General features: G+C 42.0%; 2 protein-coding genes across 2 annotated transcripts in view; both read right to left on the bottom strand.

Annotated features, from left to right (window-relative positions):
• Positions 1 to 6208, bottom strand: part of LOC138619773 (protein disulfide-isomerase TMX3-like) — a 34582-nt gene extending 28374 nt beyond the window's left edge. The window contains exons 1-5 of the mRNA XM_069696527.1: positions 6125 to 6208; positions 5770 to 5827; positions 4712 to 4751; positions 2836 to 2959; positions 2271 to 2316 (exon numbers count right to left, since the gene is read on the bottom strand). Of these exons, the coding sequence (XP_069552628.1) occupies positions 2271 to 2316; positions 2836 to 2959; positions 4712 to 4751; positions 5770 to 5827; positions 6125 to 6158 (302 nt within the window). The 5' untranslated portion in view covers positions 6159 to 6208. The remainder of the gene's footprint in view (positions 1 to 2270; positions 2317 to 2835; positions 2960 to 4711; positions 4752 to 5769; positions 5828 to 6124) is intronic.
• Positions 6209 to 7829: 1621 nt separating this feature from the next.
• Positions 7830 to 19625, bottom strand: pxdc1b (PX domain containing 1b). Its single transcript, XM_069696405.1, has 5 exons — positions 18891 to 19625; positions 11311 to 11402; positions 11042 to 11159; positions 10845 to 10956; positions 7830 to 10405 (listed from the first exon to the last, which is right to left on the bottom strand). The coding sequence occupies exons 1-5, from the start codon at positions 19144 to 19146 to the stop codon at positions 10282 to 10284; spliced, it is 702 nt and encodes a 233-aa protein (XP_069552506.1). The 5' UTR covers positions 19147 to 19625; the 3' UTR covers positions 7830 to 10281.
• Between the last annotated feature and the right edge of the window lie 1116 nt (positions 19626 to 20741).

Raw genomic sequence — 20741 nt, 5'->3', positions numbered from 1 at the left:
CACGTCGGTGGAAGCATCTCGAGACTATGTGTGCTTTACCCTTGCTGGCAGCAGGAGCTGCACATGGTCAGCAACAACGCTCAGGCAGGCCGGCATTGGCCGAGTGGCATTGTGACCGATGCTCAAGTTGGTGTTAAGGCCCCTAAACGAATGCCAGGAAAATTCCCCCAAACCATTTTTACTACCACCAGCAGCTTGAAAGCACCGATGCAAGACAGGATGGCTCCATGGACTCGTGCTGTTTACGCCAAATTCAGACCCCACCATCTGCATGACGCGGCAGAAATCTGCAGGCCAAGACCCGGCGAGGATTTTCCAACATTCGACTGTCCAGTTTTGGCCTCAGATTTCTGTTATCAGCTCTTCAAGCTTCAACGTGTTGTGTATTCAGAGATGCTCTTCACCGAAGCGCACGCAGTTACTTAAGTGACTGTCGCCGTCTCGTCTGCTTGAACCAGTCGAGCTATTCTCCTCGGACATTTTTGGGGGTTTCGCACCATTCTCTGTAACCTCTGGAGACGGTTGTTGTAAGAACCCCCGGCGCTCGGGCAGTTTCTGAGACGCTCGAACACCATCTGGCACCACTAATCAGTCCACGTCGAAGACACCGAGATCACGTTTCCCTCCCACTCCGATGTCTGGTCTGAACAACCACTTAACCTCTTAATCACATCGGCTTTTATGCTCTGTGTTGCTGCCAATCGATGACGAAGCAGATACGTAACTTAAAACAGGTGTACCAAATAAAGAAGCCACAGAGTGTCTTATTGTAAACAGAATATGTTTGGGTTTTGAACTGCTGCTTCATTTTATAGCCTAAACAATCGATAAACAGTCCACAAAAATAATTAACATATTGATCAATAGCGACAACCGACGTTAACCGCAGCCCTACTTTAGCTCACCACAGGTTGTCTGCGCTCGACATCTGACCTCGCCGACCATAGGAGGTCTCTTACAACATGTCCTGATGAAACAGCAGCTACCGGGAGAAGCTCATTCACCACAGAGGTCAACTCAATCTAAATCATCGCACCTCCTATGACCAAACAAAACAAATGACTCCTGCTAATTGAGTTCCAGCCGAGTCGAGCGCCTCCGACGAGCAGAGACCATCAAGGATTACTACGGTTGCATCAGCCCTCAGGGCTTAATTAACTTGGGGGGAGGGGAGGGGGGGCAGAACTCTAAATCAAGTCTCTTCCTGTCACCAGGGGAGAGATCTCATGTTCTTCGATGGGAGTTTCATCACTTGCTTGATTTAATGTTGTGAACCCTGCTGTAGTCCTGTGGCACTTTCTCAAATGAGCTTGATGAGAGTAAATGGGGAGCCCATTACAGCAGCGTGCAGATGAATGATTCAGCTACAAATACATGGAGCAAACTCTGCCATGTTGGATGTTCATTTATCTCGTGTCAACATGGGTTCCGTTGTTAAGCGGCTGGCGTCAACATAAATTCATCAGAAAAGTTACACGGAGGGTATCCATTCAAACAGCTGGAAAAATGAAATCACACAGACCTCATTTGCTGTTTCGAGAGATAACAAGATAAATTAAAGTGATTTTGGAACACGACTAAGAAAGCCATGTTAAAAATAACCCAGCGGTGGATATTTAAATGTTTAAAGCTGATTTCATACAATAACCCCCCCCCCCCCAAATTAACAGCACCGAGGAGGGCTGAGCTTAATCAAATTTAAGTTCAAAATGTGTGAACCGCAGTTTGTCACTTAGTTATACCTTGAGGAAAACACAACAACACCGGATTCCCTCCTGAATGAGCTATCTAAGGGCATCTCCACAGGCCGGACCTCAAGGGTTCAAACAGCAGTGGGAAAACGGATCTCGATAATGGCACAACACAAACTGATGTAAAGATACTTACACGCAGGCGGTTGAGAGGGAGGGGACAAACTAATGAAGTATATAATATATTATAACACACAACTAATTCACAAACTACAGCCTAACATTACTATAAAGTTGAATCAACGCTTCACTGACACAGTTTTGAAGGTTAAATCTGAAAAGCTCCTCAAAGATGTAGTAATGTATTGGACAAATTATATACTGCAGCCTATTAATCATATGTGGATTTTTTTTTTTTAAATCTATTTAAAACTGCACGCAGTGTTCAAGATTTGTTTTTAGGAAATTGCAGGTTTCTAATTAAAACAGTTTTAAATCAAACAGTGTGAAAACCAGTGAAAAGTCGGGTGCAAGGACGACAAAAGTCGTTGCTACGCAAAACTAAGGAGTGACACTCACAGTTTTATTGTAGGGTAACCGCGAACGCCAAACTCTGAGGCCATTCCTGCAAAACAAGAAAATAAACGTCAGCATCTCAGTCGAGAAAATACACGATGGTGATTTTTTAAACACCGAAACCTAAAATCTCGAGAATCGTCTTTGTTTTTGGGAGATTTAAGTATCTTGTTGTCGTCTTCTGAAAAGATTCAAATACCTTCCTCATCTAGTCGGACTTAAAAAGTTAGGAATATCTGTCTGAAAAATTTAAGAAAATAACTGGAGAATATGGGTCACAGAAGGGTTAACAAGCATAATCAGAGGCAGCAGGATTGTGTTTTTCACTTAATCAATTTTCTACTATAAAATTATTGATATATGATGGAAATCATGGAGATGAGGTGAAGAAGGCAACTGTTACTACACCAATAATACATCACAGTAATGCCGCAATAATGAAAGTATACATAGCCAGCATCATCGCGCTTTGGATGAGGGTGAATCTTTGTCTCTGGCACAGGAAATAATCACCTGGAGACACACGAGCTCTGAGAGAAGACATGAAGCTCCTTCGTGATTTACTCACCAGAGTAAGCGGTGGCGTCCATCTTTCCCACCCGAACCGGCGACCCGGAGCTCTTCAGCTCGGCTCCCACGTCATACCATACCGGCTCGAGTTTTTTACAGTAACCGCACCACGGAGCGTAGAACTGAAAGAGACAACAGGAGGAAAAGCATTGTTCAGATCGGGCCTGACCAACTCGCGGCCTGCGGACCGGAAACGGCCCTTTAGGATTCTGCTGTGGACCACGAGACGCAGCCTGCAAATCAGACTGAACCATAAACATATGATGATACAAGCACATGTAGGAGTGTTTATCTTGAGTCATAGGTGATCTATATAGGTAACCTCGGCGACGGGATAACGTGGAGACACTGTGACTGTGTTACAAATGGCATATTTGTGCACTGATGTTGGACAAAAGCCATTAGTATATTTACAATGGGTGTAAAAATAGAGGGCAAGAAAACACAATCACTTCCGAGTAAATATGATCAAGGACAGCAGACATGTTGGCAGGTGATGCATTCAAATGTTCCGGTTATTTACGGTTAAGTGCAGAACAGCAATGTGCGATTTGAGACAACACTACCCAGCACCTCTCAAGTACGTCTTCTAACAAATAAGAGTACTATATGTTAGTGTGCTAAAGGCAGTACGTCATCTGGAACACAGCCTCTGTGTGTGTGTGTGTGTGTGTGTGTGTGTGTGTGTGTGTGTGTGTGTGTGTGTGTGTGTGTGTGTGTGTGTGTGTGTGTGTGTGTGTGTGTGTTGGCGACAGCGTGTGCTGTGATTGTTAAGCCCCCTCCCCGTTGCATTCTGGGCCGGCGGGCCACAGAAAGACTCACTCTAGCTAAGCTAACAACAAGCTTCAAGATATCTCTCTCAAGTTCAACTCCTGAAAAGTGTTAAAAGATCAACTCGAACTAGAAAAGAGTTCCTTTCACTCGGTTTCAGAGTGGATTTGATGGTCTCACATGTACAAAGCAAATCGAGTTGATTTGAACTCACAGGGAGTCTATTCCGAAGATGTGAATTTGCTGTGTAGACGTGAAGTCGAATTCCAGTGCGAAACAAAAGTATTTATTTACACATAATAAACTTGTTTACTGACTGCTGTCTGGAACTGATTATAATTAAACCATTACAGTGAAAGATGCACGTGACTATTTAGACTGCAAGAAAGCTGCAGAACTGTCAGATGAAGAGCATTTCACATTCCACAAAGCAATTTAATTATTATGAAAAAGACTAGTTAAAATGTTAATTAGTAGAAAGTTGTAAATTTACACTCATAAGTTGCTGCCAGTAATTCAAAATAAAAGCACAACTGAGTTAGTGTTGAGCAGAACTTGCTTATTCACTAACTTGTACTCCTCTGATCGTGGATTTGTCATATTTACTTTATAGTAACTTATACAAAACTCTAACAAATGCATCTGTATATGAAATCACGACATCAACAGATTAAATCTCTATCAAATGTCAGAACTCGCTCTCGCAGCTCAAACTAGCAGCGAAAGCAACTTTGGGTTGCCGGAGCTGGATTTGCTTTTATGGGCAAAACTCCCGATATAAATCTCTCGGAGGTCCCCTGGCTTTGCCCGGCACGCATGACTTCTCATCTACTAATCACAAACACAGAGGACAGTCTGCGACCCCCCCCCTCCACCCTCCCCTCCCTCCTTCCTTTCCTCACTGCATCCCACCGCGACGGCTGCCACTTCCGCAAGGGATGATCCAGACAGTGGAGGGCTGGATGTGAAGTAAACCGTCGCTCAATGGACCAGATTAGTTTGGGGGTGTTTGTGTATGTATGTATGTATGTATGTATGTGTGTGTGTGTGTGTGTGTGTGTGTGTGTGTGTGTGTGTGTGTGTGTGTGTTATATCAGACTCACATCAACCAACCAGATGTCGTTCACTCTGGTGTCTTTAAATCTGTCACACACAAAAAACAAAACAAAAAACACAGTTAAAACACAGTCCTAATAATGACCTGCACATTACAGCATACTGAATGAGTCACATTATAAAGTCCACCCAAAAAAAAAAAAAAAAACAATACCACAGTGGGCAGAACAACAATTACTGTAGCAGCTACATGGAAGATAAAAGCATAAATTGTCATCGAGGATGCAGCCACTGATTATTTGCACTGTTTTTTTAAACCTACTGATTAAAATAAGGCGTGGCAAGTTTATTTGAATATCTCTGCAATTCAATGTACATCGGGACAAAATGTAAAAGCAAAATATCGATGGTTAGACGTTACATAGGAAAATAAAGAATAAGAAATACAGTAAAAGCTGCAGTACGGTGTGACAAATGACTGATTATCTTTTAATAAAATGGCCTGGCAAATAAAATAAATAGGAAAGATAGAATTGTCCGCGCACGTTGTCAGACACAGACATTTAAAAACTCAAATAATATTCAGTGTGTGACAAAGACAAAACATCATATTCTCATATTTGTGTGTCTGAAGCCGCCCCCCCCCCCCAAAAAAAACAAAAAAGGTCTAAAACAAGTGTTTGATGTACAAAAATGTTGCTTAAGTTGCAGTTACTACTGGACTGATCGTTGCAGGTCAAATAAAAGGTTAAGAAGTTTGTAAAAGCCTCCACAAATATAAAGAGAGACAACAAGGATTTCCATCAGACGTGAGAGACATGGAGACTTCGCACCCACATAAGAAAGCAAGAGTGAAACAGGAAACCAGAGAGGAAAGCAGATTTCTGCTTCTGTTGTTCGTGACCCCGTGTATCTTTGTAACCTTCAAACTCTGGGGAGCGTTTGGTCAAGTTAGAAAAACAGCCACGCTACCGGAAGTTAAGGGTAAATTGGGACCATTTTGCATCCTTTGCAGAGAAGTTGCAGCACATGATCCGCGTCTGCAGCTGCAGCTGCAGCAGCAGCAGCAAGAAGCTGAATCATGGAAGTAAAGAGCATCACTTACGTGTCATCTAGATCCTCAACAAACGCGAGCACCGCTGAACTCAGGAAAGCAGCTATTACTGCAAAGACAAAACAAACAAACAAACAAACAAAGAAGGGCACAGGAATCAGACAAAGAGAGCAATGTTTATCTGAGCCGGAGCGTTTGCGAGCCTCCATTCTCCTCCAGCTATGCGAGCCTGAAGCCTCATGACTGGAGCATCCCCGGCTAAAGCTGTCGCCCCGGCTAACAGGGCTCCAGTTTCAGCGGCAGCGGGCTTTAAAAGGCTCGGCGGTTAGCGCGTGTAGTCCCGGCGTCTACTGTGCAATAAATAAATTAAAAAAATATATATATAAAAAAAAAAAAGTGAACGTACCGCCATAAATCAGGGAAGCTTTCACTTCTGCCATGGCTTCGAGGGGAAACGTTCAAGCAGGAAATACAGCTGCTAAAGCAGTCCCGTCTGCGCATGCGCGGGTTGACGCAGCCTCCCGAAAAGCTTTTAGACATCAACACTTTATTTTTTTATTTTTATTTTTTTTTTTTTTTTTTTTTAAACATCTGAGCTTTCAAAAGCGTTTTCTGTGCGCACCGTTAAATCTTGTTGCCGTAATGGCCAAATGACCATACAGGTAAATGTACAGGTGAAGAACTGCGCAAGCGATTCATTTATTAAATCCAACCGTCTCGACAACAGAAAACAATTAAAACTGCCACGTAGTTCAAATGTTTATGTAAATATTTATTTCCTTAGCGTTAAAATATGACGTTAAAAACGTCTTATTTTTCTGTGTTAATCACTAGTAAACTGCCGAAACAGTAGCAGCACTTATTTTTTTTCCGTATTCTTTATTTATCTCTTTATTTAACATTACTCGTCATTATATATATATTTATTTAATTTACCGTTGAACTATTGTGCATTTTTAGGCACGTTTAAATTTCTACTTAACCGATGTCCACTTTTTATATAGGCTATTAACAATGGAGAAATGGATGACATGGTGATCATCTTTTGTGTTTCATGTGATCTAAATATACACAGCTGCGTATTTTAATGTTAAGTCAAATTTCTTTTAAAGATATAACAATATTTTTTTTCCTGCTTTTTTTGTTTGAACATGACTCCAGAGTGAAACCACTGGGTATTCAGTGATGAACATGGCCCCAGGCTTGAATGCCTATTTTTTTTTTTTTAAATGTAGGTTTTTGTTTCCTTGAAGTTGTAAATATTCGACACAAACCTGGATTTAACCGTATTAAGTTAAAGTGATACTGATACTACCAATACCCACCACAAGATGTCCCTCTATGATAAGAGGCCACAGGCCAAGCCTTTTACTGACTGTATCCTTTCCTACACAGATTTAAGTAGTATTACAGCATAATCATCTATTACAAGTTAAGACCTGCTTCAAAATCCTTCTTCAGTAAAAACAATATCAATATTATGGTATATTTTCATATCATACGGTACTGATTGTCAGTGGTAGAAGAAGTATTCAGAGGCTTAAGTAAAAGCATCAATACAGTACATGTGCAAAACGTAGTTGAAGTATTAAAGTAGAAGTCCTAGTTTGGTCCCCCTTTGGACTGATATATTATTATACGTGACATCATCATTAACTTGAGAGGAAAGAAGAAAAAACTAAAATATCAGATCATTTGAACATTTATTGAAATGAAACCATGATAGAAGTTTAGAGGGGGGAAAAAAAAAATCTGTATTTGATGGAGCTGTTAACAACTCCAACTACACTGATATTTGTAAGATGATAGAAGGCAAACAGATTTAACCTTTAATGATGTGTTGTATTTTAAAAACGTACTATACTATTTATTGTGTTAAATCTTCTGTAAACTAAACCTGTCAGATCGTGTCAGTAGTGGAGTAGAAAGTACAATATTTCCCTCTGAAATGTTGTGGAGTAAAAGTATAAAGTAGTGTCAAATGGAAATACTCAAGTAAAGTAAAAGTACCTCCTCAAAATTGTAGTTAAGTACAGAACTTGTATGTACTTTATCACTATCCATGATCAAGTGTAATTCCATCAAGCACAACAACAACAAAAACATGAATATTTCTTTTATTGAAAACATATTTATTTGTTTGGAGTAATAATTTGTATCCAATACTGAAGCGCTTTAAAGTTATCAAACATGTTCATCATACACGTCATCTCCAAAGTTTATAATTAAGATTAACTTCATTTTGACATATTTACACCACAGAGGGAACATCTCACATACGACATGAGCACGTAAACATACCATACATAACAAGGCGTATAACGGTTAGTTTCACAGAGAGTGACTGAAGTTTACAAAATAAATAAAATCTGTTGTTTTCATATTATCTGTCACGTATTGTCACTCGTTTGACTCTTTAGCACCCTCTGCTGGCAAGACGGGTGTATTGATGCGTTTTAAAATTTCACTGAAACTGGAGTACTGTACCAGCATTCTTCCTACTCATTCCCCTCACTGCATTGAATCGGTTGAGTACCATTTCAACCCCATAACTCCATGGAGACAGTGAAGGGATTTTTTTTTTTATTATTATTATTTTTTTTATTTTAATAATTTCAATAAGCTTTAAAAAAATAGTTATGGGACAGGCAGACGTCTCATTAGATCTGATCAAAATCTGACTTTGGCACAAAAACATAAATCAGGAATTCCACTTTCTTCTTATTAAATCATAAAGTTGTTGTTTCAAAGAGAAACCTTTATGTTCAAAGAATATTCAACATTTCATTCTTGGAGAAAAGAACAACAACAACAACAACAACAAAAAAGCATGAAATCGTTTTTGTACCCTGTGAAAGAGCTGTACTTTCTCACGGAGTGAGTAGTGATCATGACTGTGTTACTAAATAGACTCATGCGGAGGTTCTGCTGAAGGCTCATGTGCCAAGTTTGTGAGAGGTTGAATGCTTTTTGTGTTGAGAAGGGCAGGAACCTGGACTCAAGCTGCTAGCCTACATTGTAAGGTCGTGAAGGCTCCATGCGGGGACAAAAACAATGACAGTTAACCCTGCACAAATATACATTTACAGACTTTCAGATGCATTCAAAACCTATGTGAGGAGGGGCCCATAAAACATACAAAAGACGTGAATTTTAATCAACTGTTTGTCTTCTTTTTTTTTTCACAACTTTTCACTATAGAAAGTTTTAGCACAGCAAGGTCGTTTGTCTTCTTTCGATAAAGAGAGGACTTGTTCCACCGTCGCGGGGCCGAGCCGCGGACTCCTACATTCACTGAGGGCTGCAGTCAGCTGTCTGCCTGAACCCACTCATGTCAGCGTACACAACGGGTCAGAAATGACCTCAATGGACCCGCTAAACAAAGCCTCTTTTGCCCCATTTCATCACTCGTCAGACGGTAACAACAAGCTGTGAGTCTCAGTCTCTTCCCTAATGAATCAAATTATTTGTTCATGTAACATAAAATGAGCGACATCACGAGCTACAGTTACATTCTAATTGAGACAAAACTTCATAAAAAAAAAATAATTCTCACAAGCATCCAGAATAGGCAGCATCAGGTTGTCGCTTTGGAAAGAGAGCGTTGCAACATCATGGTAATAACACTTGATATTAATTTTATATTCTATTGCATATTCTTTCATTTGACTGCAGCCCAAGAAACAAGTGAAACAGAAGCACGAGGAGTCTGTTAGCATTAAAAGCTTCATAATTCTTTCTCAATGCACCATCAACAGTTTGTCACAGAGGAGGATTTCTGTTCTTTTCTCATCAATTCCTCATGTTTGTACGTCTCTGTCAAAACTCGTGTAGTTTACTTTCACTTGGTTCTCAGGGTACGATCATGCCAAAGAACCTGCTGCGTGTCACAGCAACAAAATAGGAATTTTCCAATGAGTTTTAAGCTGGTACACAAAAACAACTAGATGAATGCTGGTGGAAATTGCACTTCAAAAAAATACACAAAGTTTCATGACAGATGTCTGTTTTTCCCCCTCAGGAATCAAACAGCAGAGTGGTGACACTTGGGGGGGGGGGGGGGTAACACTTCACGGAGGCATTTACGTAAGGCGCATCGCAACCCGGGTCGACGTCCGTACGAAAATAACAACAAAAAAGAAGATAAAACAAGTCATTAAAAATTCAACAAGGATGCACTGAACGGTCCAAATTTCAGCTGATGTGCCGTCCCCACCGGTCGCAGTCACGCTCCAAAACCACAGATATAGTAGATTTCCTTTCTTTTAAAGGCCGAGCAGCAGGTTTAAAAACGTTGTTGAACACTGAGGCCGCGACAGGTTGGGTTACATCACCCGAGAGCCTTTTACAAGCCGTCTTAACACAGAAAAACAGTAAGGCTCCTCATGAGGCACTCCGGTGACGTCGCAGAAAGTGGATGCGTGTTTTGCTGCGCGCTGTACACCCAGGCCCGACTCAAGAGGTTTTTAAACAACTCAGCAGCTCTGTGCAGCGTTGCATAGTCCGACACCCATATTCCTCGATGATGGCGCATTCATGGACAGGCATCTGTTTGAGACGTCCTCACTCCAGGATGTCGGTTTCGAACGGGACCAGATGGTAGTAGGACAGGTTGGTGACATACGCTTCCGTTTCCTCGTCACACGCGTCTGCTTCCATCGGCAAAAACTCCGTCCCATCCTCATACCTGGCAAGAAAATGAAAAGACTGAGGAGACTACGGGATGGTTGCGTGTGACACAAACTCGGAAACGGTTTGACGTTTTGAAGAGGTCGAAGGCCCGTGTTTACGGTCGACATCAACACACACAGAGACGAGGTCAGAGCACTGAAGTGGCAAAACATTTTAGTCATATGTGAGCGATGTGGAATCGTGTTGATGTGTGAAGTACGTGTGTGAGGAATATGTTCCTCTTTTGCTTCCTACGCACACCCAGGGAAGGAAGAGGTGCACAGACACACTTCCTGTGCAGTACTGAAGGAGGAGGGGGGGAGGGGAGGGGAAGGGAAGGGGGGGGAAGGTCCCGAGGTGGGTTTTACAATCAAGGACTTCTTCACTCATCAAAGCAATTACTGTACACTCAAAGGCAAAACGTGGAAAGAGACATGAATATTAGCAATGCTCACGTATGTTCCACAGAGTCGGTGGATGAAGGTCTCTCCTTTTCTTCGGGCAGACTGTGATCAAATACGATGGTCTCCGTGTTGGCCAGACAGAACCCATTGGACCGCATGATTTCTGCGAGGTATTAAGAGTGCAGCGTTACATCAACCTGCCGAGTTATCGTGACATTGGCGACGTCAGCATGCGGGTTCATCTTTACCCGATATCTTGATGGGACTCTGAAAGCAGGGCTGGATTCTGTGGACTTTGTCGTTCCTCAACACCTGGTCCAGCGGTGACCGCTCGAAGAAAGTCAACATCACCTCTGACCTGGAATACTGGGGAGGGAAGTTTTTTTTTTTTTTTTACAGGGCAGTAAGTTTCGCAACATCGACTTCTGAGTTACAGGAAAGAGGTTTTTACAAGTCGTCCAACACGGCATGCTCAGTAAATACTCCAGTAAGATGAGGTTTTAGTTGAATTGCTGACCTTGCACGGCATGTTGATCGCATTCTTCAGTAGTCTTTCGACTTCATTCAACTTCTCCTCGATGTCGCTTGCCTCTTTGATTTTTACCAGCCCTGCAACAAATAAAAGGACTCAGTACAGACATCTAAAAACACTGATTGCGGTAGGGTGGGTTTTGGGTGATGCGAGTTTAGCTGCTTATTTGGTTCACATGTAAAATGAAATGAACACAACATCTCTGAAATGGATGCTGTGTTTGCGAAGCTTTTGTTAGATTCAACTCCAATATTTCAAAATGAATGCCAATGATTTCCATTAAAAACTGCATAGAAATCGAATTCAATTTAAAACCTCAATTAACTACAACCTGAATATCTCTGTGAATATTAGCAGAAAATCAGCACTAAACGAGTCCAAAGAAACTTTCCCACAATTAAAATACCACCTGCAACATTTTCTGTGCCTGGACAATAAATAAAGGGCTGCGGCTTTGACCTTTACCGCCATCAAAGGGTGTATCCGCGCGTAGGTCAAAGCCAGATAGGTTTGAATTTGTCCTGAGGCTTGAAAAAGGTTGCCACAAATGCAACAAAGGAAGCGATAGTCCTTTTTTTTTTTTTTTTTTATAGGAGTAACCTTTTTAGTAACAATGGCCCCTGATATTTACCCTAACGTAGGAGGAGGAGAAAAAATAGACCACATATCATTGTCTTTAGAGCAGGAGCACGGTGCGCAGGAGAAACTGACGCTCTGAAATTGCCATTTTCACGGCTGCCATTTGCATAACAGCAGTAATAACAGAGCAGAGTAATAACAGTGGTCATTGAGGCTGCAGAACAATGTCTTGTGATAACACGGTAATCCCGCATAAAGCCAGGAGTGTAATTTAGGAGGTGGCGGTAGCGTGAAATCAGCACATTTAGCGATACGAGGCTGCCGCCAGCGTGAGCGAGCGGTCGGCAAAAAGAAAGCATTATTTACAGCCGTGCTGACAAAGGGATGTGGCGAGGTGAATAATGATGAAGACTGCAGCCACACAGTGACGAGGCTCCGTCTGACGTCTAAGTGCTACAGACAAAACCTGGTCACACAGCGGTTTCTGTTACATGGAAGTACTGAGTAAGAGAGCCTGAAGCGGCAAGATGCACACCCACAGTCTCATCCATTTATAATAACCCCCTCCCCCCGCCGATGACATCATACCCTGAGGGAGAGGGGTGGGGGGTGGGGGGAGGAGTGATCAGGCTCTTAAATCATCGAAATGAGACTCTCTTCCAGTCTGAGGCTCGTATTGTTTCCGGATCATCTCCCCTTTGCTTAACTTACAGTTAGTTTGTCCCTTTAAGGGTTTATGGTATTCTCTGTCAATGTGATGAACCGTTCATGTTTAAGACTAATCCTGATTTATTGGGATTTATTTGTGAACAGCTACATTTAAACTTTTAGGCCGTTTAGGACAATTGCCAGTAGAGATATTTCTGTATCGAAGCTTTTAAAATTCTAGTGTCAATAGTAAATATCGTAAACATGGTGAGTCAACCTAGTATCACAGCAAAGCCTGCAATACATACGCTTATCCACTAGAGGGAAGCCAATCAATGGCATTCCATTGCCTTACGAAACGCATCAGTGTCCCTCAGTCAAAGAAAACTATGAGGTAACCCACATGGGCTAGGAAAACAAACCTTGGACTTTGTCGCCTCCCAGACGTCAAACCCGTCCTCCTCTGTGAAAAACCCTAACTAATGCCACCGGACGTCCCTGATGGGGACTTTAGCGGCCTTTGAACCTTGTCACGTGACCTCCGCCGCGTGATCGTCCTCTAGTTTGGAATGCGTGCTTCTCAAGCCTTAACCACACCGGGCGTGTCAATAACACGCTTCCCTTTGGTGGACAGGCGTGTGAATTACACGCTTTGCCGTGACACTGGGCTAGATGAGTGTGTTACAGTGCAGTCCACCATAGCTATTGAACGGCAGGAGGCCCTCTGGGATGTCTAGGTGTCATTAGAAGAAGGCAGTTGTACAAACAGTAAGTTCTAAATTGTTCAGACTGTTTTCACGGAGCTGTAGCACTACATTTTGGTGTGCTAGTTTGAAGACGTGTCCTACTATAATTAGAGACTCTAAATTCAACACATACGTGCTGCCATCAGATGACTGTACAGGATGTTCATCATACGAGAGGAGAGGCTTCATAATAGCATGCTTTTGTGGACGACACAAACTGATTTGAACCTGATTTGAATGCTTATTCTGCTCTCCTCATAATGCAAACCCAAACCTGAATAAAAGTAGTTGGGTGATGTTGAAATGGGTTTTTACTTGCAACACCTTCACTGATTAGTTTTGAAAACGGCGCAAACACATCAATATTGACACCCAAAACTGCAGAGCTGCTCTGGATTCCCCAGGGAGACTCCCCCCTACAGCAACTCTCCTCCCACCGAGGCACATGAGAAATCACCAAAATAAGGAGCAAGCAATGGGGACGGGGGTGGGGGGAGGGAGCACTCTGGTCTCAGGAGAATATCAGAAGCACTTGCACATACATACACTGAGCGTGTCAGTCTTTCAGAAACATATTTCAGTGTCTGTTTAACCCCGGATTTTCTATGTTTGTTACAACTACAGGGTTGTCCTCAGGAATATATCTTCATAAAAACTACCGCGAGCCCTGAGGGTGTTTCCTTCAACGTCTTGTTTAAAGAGTCTACTTCCTGCAGGGACTTCCTGGCCACACTGGTCCTCGTGCCAGAAATAATTATGTCTTGTCTCAATCAGTGTAGTTGGCTTCAATGCCAATTATCTGTCAGCAAAACAATTTTTCTGACAGTCTCAGTTTTCTAAGAGGAACATGTGACTGTTTTTATCTACACACATTTAAAAGATATGTAACAATACCAGAAATACCTGTAACCAGGTAGACACCGTATCACATTAGTCTGTGACGTGCGTGCCATGTTGACGAGACACTTCACCAACTATATTAGCTGAAATAAAACAGCAGAGGCAGATGTGTATGACAGGAAGTCGCCGGCATCCACATCTTACTCAAACACATTATCTAAAACAGTCATCAGATGTTGTAAGCGCCACATTTCGCAGCTATCTTTCTGCAGGGATCTGATGAGCTCACATCAGCAGCAGAACACTCAATCATTCCACCGCTAACTCATCGCGGTTTTGGTCAACATGTTGTTTCTGGATGCTTCGGTCAACAAGCATTAAGAGGGAAAAGAAAATCATCTTTGCTTCCTAGCTGCGATGTGATATGCACATTATCCCAGTGAGGCAGTTGTACCAGTGTTGTCTGGTGGTATAAAACATTAATATTCATTATCCACCAGATGTTTACTTTGACCATTTTTACTTTTGAGTTTTCAGATCATACTTCTATGCCGTTATTTACTTAAATCCATAAACCAGGATCTAATCTTGCATTGTAACTGTTCACATCTGTTTTCACTAAGCTGTTGTTGAATTAAAGCTCAACAGAGCCACACTGCTGCTGCACGTTTCCTATAATTCAACAGAAGGCTTTTAACCTCTTGGTGAATTTGGTTTCCAGTTAGGATCAAGTTATGCTCGATGGAGATGAGGGAGATGATACGGTTTTGATGTGGGGTTGATGACGCACATTTTCAGATAGTCTCTCCTGGAGGGCTATCATCGTGTTGTATTCTGTTGTTCGCATGAAAAGGGACAGAAACAGCTGTGTAAGTCATGCAAAAAAACAGAGCAAGAGCGAGATCAAACCTTGGCTCCTTTCTCACCTGCACAAAACACGGGGCTGACCATGGAGAGAAGTGGCTGTGAAGGTCAAACTGTTTTTGGACTACAAAAATCTCTCATCTCCCTAAATTAGTACAATTACTTCCCCAAGTGTGAAAACCACAACATGCCAGTCGTACGTGTCAGTTTCAGTATAAACGAATATGCTAATTCGTGAGCTTTAAAAATGACAGTAGGGTAGACATTTTAGCTGTGGACAAAGGAGGGCTAGCTGCTGGATGCTCGCTTCAATTTTAATGAGTGGCGTCAATCTTCTCCTTTAACGCTCCATGACAAATTGAGAACAGCAAACAGATGCATGCAAAACAAGTGTCCCGTTAAAACTGTGTGGTTAGATGAAGTTAAAGGACACACATCCATCAGATTAAATTATCTTCACAGGCTGTTATATAAAAGTGGGATGTTGTACAATCCACAGCTTGTCAATTCATCCAGTTTATTCCCTTATTTTACTATAGAGTGAACTGTATTTACTGTCTGTCTCTCAAATTGTGAGTAAGAATGATATGCAAATTATAATCAAGTGATGTTAACCACCGGTTTGTTAACTGCTGTTTTGAAGCCTCGAGTCTGGCATTTTGTCCGCCGCCATCTTGGGGTTTTTTGGAGCCAGAAGTGATCATATTCAAATGAAAGGATGGAGCTGGGGAGGAAGGAGGGCTGGATCTGTGCCTGCCCACTTATACCGGCAACCTAACTGCACCCCAGGGCTGTCAATCAAACCAGTCATAGCCCCAACGCATAGCTCTCTTTAAAGCCTGATATCTAATTAATTATAATTATTATCCTTTTTAGATGGATCACCACAACACTGATCAGAAGGAGTGGATTTAACAAATGACACCATAACGACTTGTGGGAAAAATGTACTGACTTTTTATTTCATGAGAGAAGTTAATGCTTTTTGAATGGGAGTCTATTGGAACCAGAAGTTTCTTGAATACATCCTCTGGTGGCCATCAGTGGTAATGCACTTTGAGGTGCTTCTGCATTGGCTTTACTCTTATGACTTGCAGACCACATCCATTTATGTACAAGGATTATGACCACAAATATAATCGTTCACATTTTGTAGATGCAAAAACTGTGAAGAAAACTAAGAATCTAAAATCTGAATTTACTGCTCACTTTTCATACTACGTCCACTACTGCACCAGTAAACTGCTGAGTATTTCTGATGAAGGGAGTGTGAGCAGGAGTGATTTCGGACATAGTCTGTGTCCACATTCCTCGATGATATCCAGCTCACATGGAATGTGAGCAATCGCTTCCTGCCCGTGTTCACTCTGGGGTCACATGTAAGGTAAGTGCTATGAGGCCTGAACAGAGGCAGTAGGACTAAATATGGGAAGTCCACTCCTCTCCCAGTCACCCTGTCTTTCTCTCTGTCTCTCCTTCTCATCATGACATCAGTCTGTAAAGCTCTGCACGCTTTCCCTGTTGCCTGGGTGCAGCTCAGAAACAGGGAAAACATGACCAAGTAGACTGAGAAAGGCCACAGCTTTTTTTTTTTTTTCTCAGCTCTTTTTCGATCTGAGCAGCAATTAGAAGGGATCTAAATGAAATATTGACCACAGGTATGAATTAAAGAAAAGGTCATTAGGTGGATGTTCGTTAACCCCGTGCTTCACTATCAATGAAATAATCAAACCAACTCAAGTAACACCGATGTCGGCTTCAGCACCGACACCACAGCTCCATTTATCGTTTAGCTGTAATCAAGATATGAAGAGCGACAGACAGAATAAAGAAGTGAAAAAGCGAGTCATGAGATCTAAAATGGCTCTTCCCAAAATGCACTGCACGGTGCTGGCAGAGGCAACGCAGCGAGCTGTCAACAACTCTGTCAGCTATTTCAGGGCCCGGGCAGGAAGCAAAGGTTTCCAGTCGCCACTAAAGGGATATTTCCAAAACATTTGTATAGGCTCAGCGGGGACGGACAAAAGGGAAGTGCCAAGGCGACTGTGGGGGTGATCATAAACACAGAGTGAGCTAAAGAGCACTGCCAGATCTGTGGCGGGGTGCCACAGTGTGGGATCCAAACCTAGGTTAAAACCTAGAGATGGCAAAACACTGCACTCTATAAAACTCTGCCTACAACTTTGCAGTTCATTTTATCTGATGTCACGAGAACTAGAGCTCACTTTTGTCAGATATTAAAGCCTTTCAATGAGCCATTTAAGTTATTTTTCCATGGATAGTAAATAAAAATGTTATGGTATTTGCTTAAAATAATATTATTTTTTTAGGGGAAAAATAATCAGACATCTTAACATGCTATTTAATAAAAGATTGAAGAGAAAAAAAAAATCTGGTGTTTAACCTTCATGATAAGTTTTCTGATTGTCTAATGGGTGCTAATGTAGCATAAGAAGCAGGAGAAGTTTTATAGCACATTAAAATCAACAAATTTGGAGACACCGATTTGAAATGGACGTGATCAGTATGTCAGAGAGTGTAAAGCAGAACAATATCCGACTGATAACGAACTTAAATCTCTACATTTTAGCCTGACAGAGGCGCAGTAGCAACATCTGACATGACAGCTTAGATTCATCCTCGTCCTCCCTGTGTCGTTCTCAGCCTCCTACCGAGGACGTGCGTAATGTAAAGAAGTGCATCTGCCATTGCCTTTGACTGGGGTGATGACCTCAGTGTCAGGCAACCAACAGCCCAGTGACACCCACTCCTCCAGTTACTAAACAAATTTGATGCATCAGATGTAAAAAGCAGATTTCCATGTGGAAGTCTGGTTTGGTAGTTGAGGTATTTCCCAACGGGGGCACTCCGACTCTGAGGCCCCAAAGACATGAGAGCTGACCTCACAGATGGTGGAATTTGATTTTTTTTATATACTAAATATTGACAAGAATTAGAAACATGCTGTCAGCACATTGCCTGCAGGCTAATGTGACATGCTAAAGGGCATCATGTTAATTTTTAACCCGTCCAAACAAACACGTAAATGTCAGATGACCTCTGAGCCTTTACAGATTATTTTGACAATGTTTTTTCTTTTATTTAGTTTTCTTAAACACCATATCTTACATAGGCTTAATACTATTCTAGCCCTATTATGGTGTGATCTTTTCCGAAGCTGATGCCCCAAATTTGATGTTTTTTGGTGTGTGTTTTTTTTTTTACCTCACAGCTGTTCTGGTAATGGCATCTGACTGTAATCCACAAAAATGCACAAAAGCACAAAACAGCAGCTGTTATGTGCAGCTGAACGTAAACAGGAACAACAATTTTCAGGGGATTTTCTTGTGTTTTCCTCTGCAGAATCTGGTGCTGGATAAATATTTCAGATGTAGGAGAAAAATACAAAACCTAAACTTTCAAAGGAATCCAAAAAGAGATTAAAAACTGATCTAATAGCTGGTGCATTTATGTTGCAGCAAAGTGGGGAACGATTTTAGTGGTGAGCAGGAACTTTTTTGGTAGATAAGGCACTTTTAATCTACAAATATTTTGAAAATTAACTTTACCCTTTAATTGAGCAAAAAAAATGCCAAATATTCGTATGTTTTATCTTCTTAAATGTAAGTATCTGCTTCTTTTCTCTGTTTTGATCACCATAAAGTAAATATTTTTGCTAATTTTAATAGAATAAAAAGAGCAATTTTAAGTTTGATTACACCCCCCCCCTCCCCTCCGTTCCCATTTACAGTAGATACGCCCCTGGACAGAATTTATCCCTAAATGTAGCTTTATCAACAGTTGCGATAATATTGATACTGTGCTACTGCTTCGTCATTACTTCCTGTCATATAACTGTCGTATTTCGTCACGTGCCATCAGACCGACCTTCAATCAGTGGACACTTGGAGAGGTCTCTTCTGTCTTCGGGAAAGGACTCCACCAGTCTTTTGAACAGCCGCCCCAAGTCGGAATAACTCCGGTGCAAGTATAAAATGTTCCTGTCGGACCACTCAGTCCTGATCTCGAAAAACTCCTCTTCCTCCCCGCGTTGGCTGATGATGAGCCTCCGGATCCCGTTGACCCAGCAGTCCCGCACGAACATGTTGACCAGCGACGTCCCTTCAAACACAGCCGATGCCATTTAACTCAAGACGTCAGCCCAGCATGCTGGGGCGGGCTGGCGGGCAGCAGACGAGGAGGCTGCGGGGGTGTTGGGGGTCCACGGAAATATTAAAATGAAAAAAAACAAAAAAAAACAACAACGAGCAAACGGAACTGGGAAAGACAACTTTCGTTAACTTTTCGGTCAGCCCACTCCGAGCGGCAGAGTCCTGCAGCAGCTGCGCGTAAAAGCAGGAGGAGGAACTGTTTTTTTTTTTTTTGCTCAACCCATCACAGGCGTAATCTCAAACGTGGCATGACTTGAGAGAAAAAAAAAACATCTAGAGTGAAAGATAACGCCCCTGCAAAAAAAAATTGTTTGACAATATCGATCCAAAAACAAGTTTATTTTCGCGTCATTCATTGGCGAAATGTGATAGAAAAGATGTTCCCCAAAAAGAAAGTCCAAAAACAACTCAAATTTAGGTCTGCAGTATGAGCTACATCTCCCTCCCCTCTAGGTCATTTCTAAATCCAGAGCATTTAACCTCACACTGTCTGGATCAGCAGTTGCTTTTTTTTTCTCTCTCTCTCTCTCTCTCTCTCTCTCAGCACAGTTTCCTCCCCTCTCCTTCCTCCCTCCTTGACAACAGGGTGTTATTAGGCCAGGAATGCAAAGAGCTGCAAAAGACAAAACTGTCCATCTCCTAATTTATAATCAGGACAAACAGCTTCTCTTTCTCTCGCTCTCTTTCTTTTTCTTCTATTTTGCCAAACTGACCCTGCATGTAAGATCCACTGCTGCATCTTTCCTGAAAATCGGCACAGTTAATCTTAAAATGAGATGTTCGGAAATGACCACAGGGAAGAATTCTGATGAAATCTCAACTTCTGAATAGATTTAAAGCCTAGTTTTGTAGTTATTGGGCATCTCTCCGTGTGGTCATTTTGTGGCTCCATTTTGTATCCCTGTGGTCATTTTGCATGTGTTTGCGGTCATTTTGTGTCTTTTTGTGACCGTTTTGCATCTTTTATGTGGTCATTTGATGAAATTTCCAACAAGAAATGTTCATGCAGACGCTGGTCCAAGGGGCTCTGGGGCCAAAGCTGATGGACCCATTCAGTAATCCATGCATTGATCCATCAATAACAAGCCAACTATCACCTTCTGGCTCTGGTAAGGAGGGCAACAGAGGTGAGGAATCAGGTTTGCAGGGAATGCAGATACAGGATCCTCCGTTTCTGACCTCACATAACTCCTGTCTTCACAAAATACCAACAGTTTCATATTCAGCCGCAGCAAAAAAATATGTAGTGCTGCCTAATATTTGTCTCCTGACAGTGACCAAAAAAGGAGCAGATTTTTCCGTGCATTGCTCCACCGAACAGCTCGCTAATGTTTGGAGAGGCAGAGACCATTGAAAGAGCTTTACAGGAAGCCATGGTCAGGTCGAGAAATGACGATTCAGCTGTAATTAACCGCTGCACAGTGGGGGAAAAAAACATGGTCTGCGACTGGTTCTGGTAAAAGCAATTCATAAGAATACAACACAGGAAATGGCATGTTAATTGAAAAAACGAGCTGCAAGCTGCTCCTTAACTGTACGGGCACAAAGAAAACTGAAAAGCTGTTCG

Source organism: Brachyistius frenatus, unplaced genomic scaffold (genome assembly GCF_029030835.1).
Source record: "Brachyistius frenatus isolate BFR_SWC_R1_liver_20210118 unplaced genomic scaffold, ASM2903083v1 Contig_21, whole genome shotgun sequence".
NCBI lineage: Eukaryota > Metazoa > Chordata > Actinopteri > Embiotocidae > Brachyistius > Brachyistius frenatus.
The sequence above is the reverse complement of the archived record's forward strand: the minus strand, read 5'-3'. Positions and strand labels throughout refer to the sequence as shown.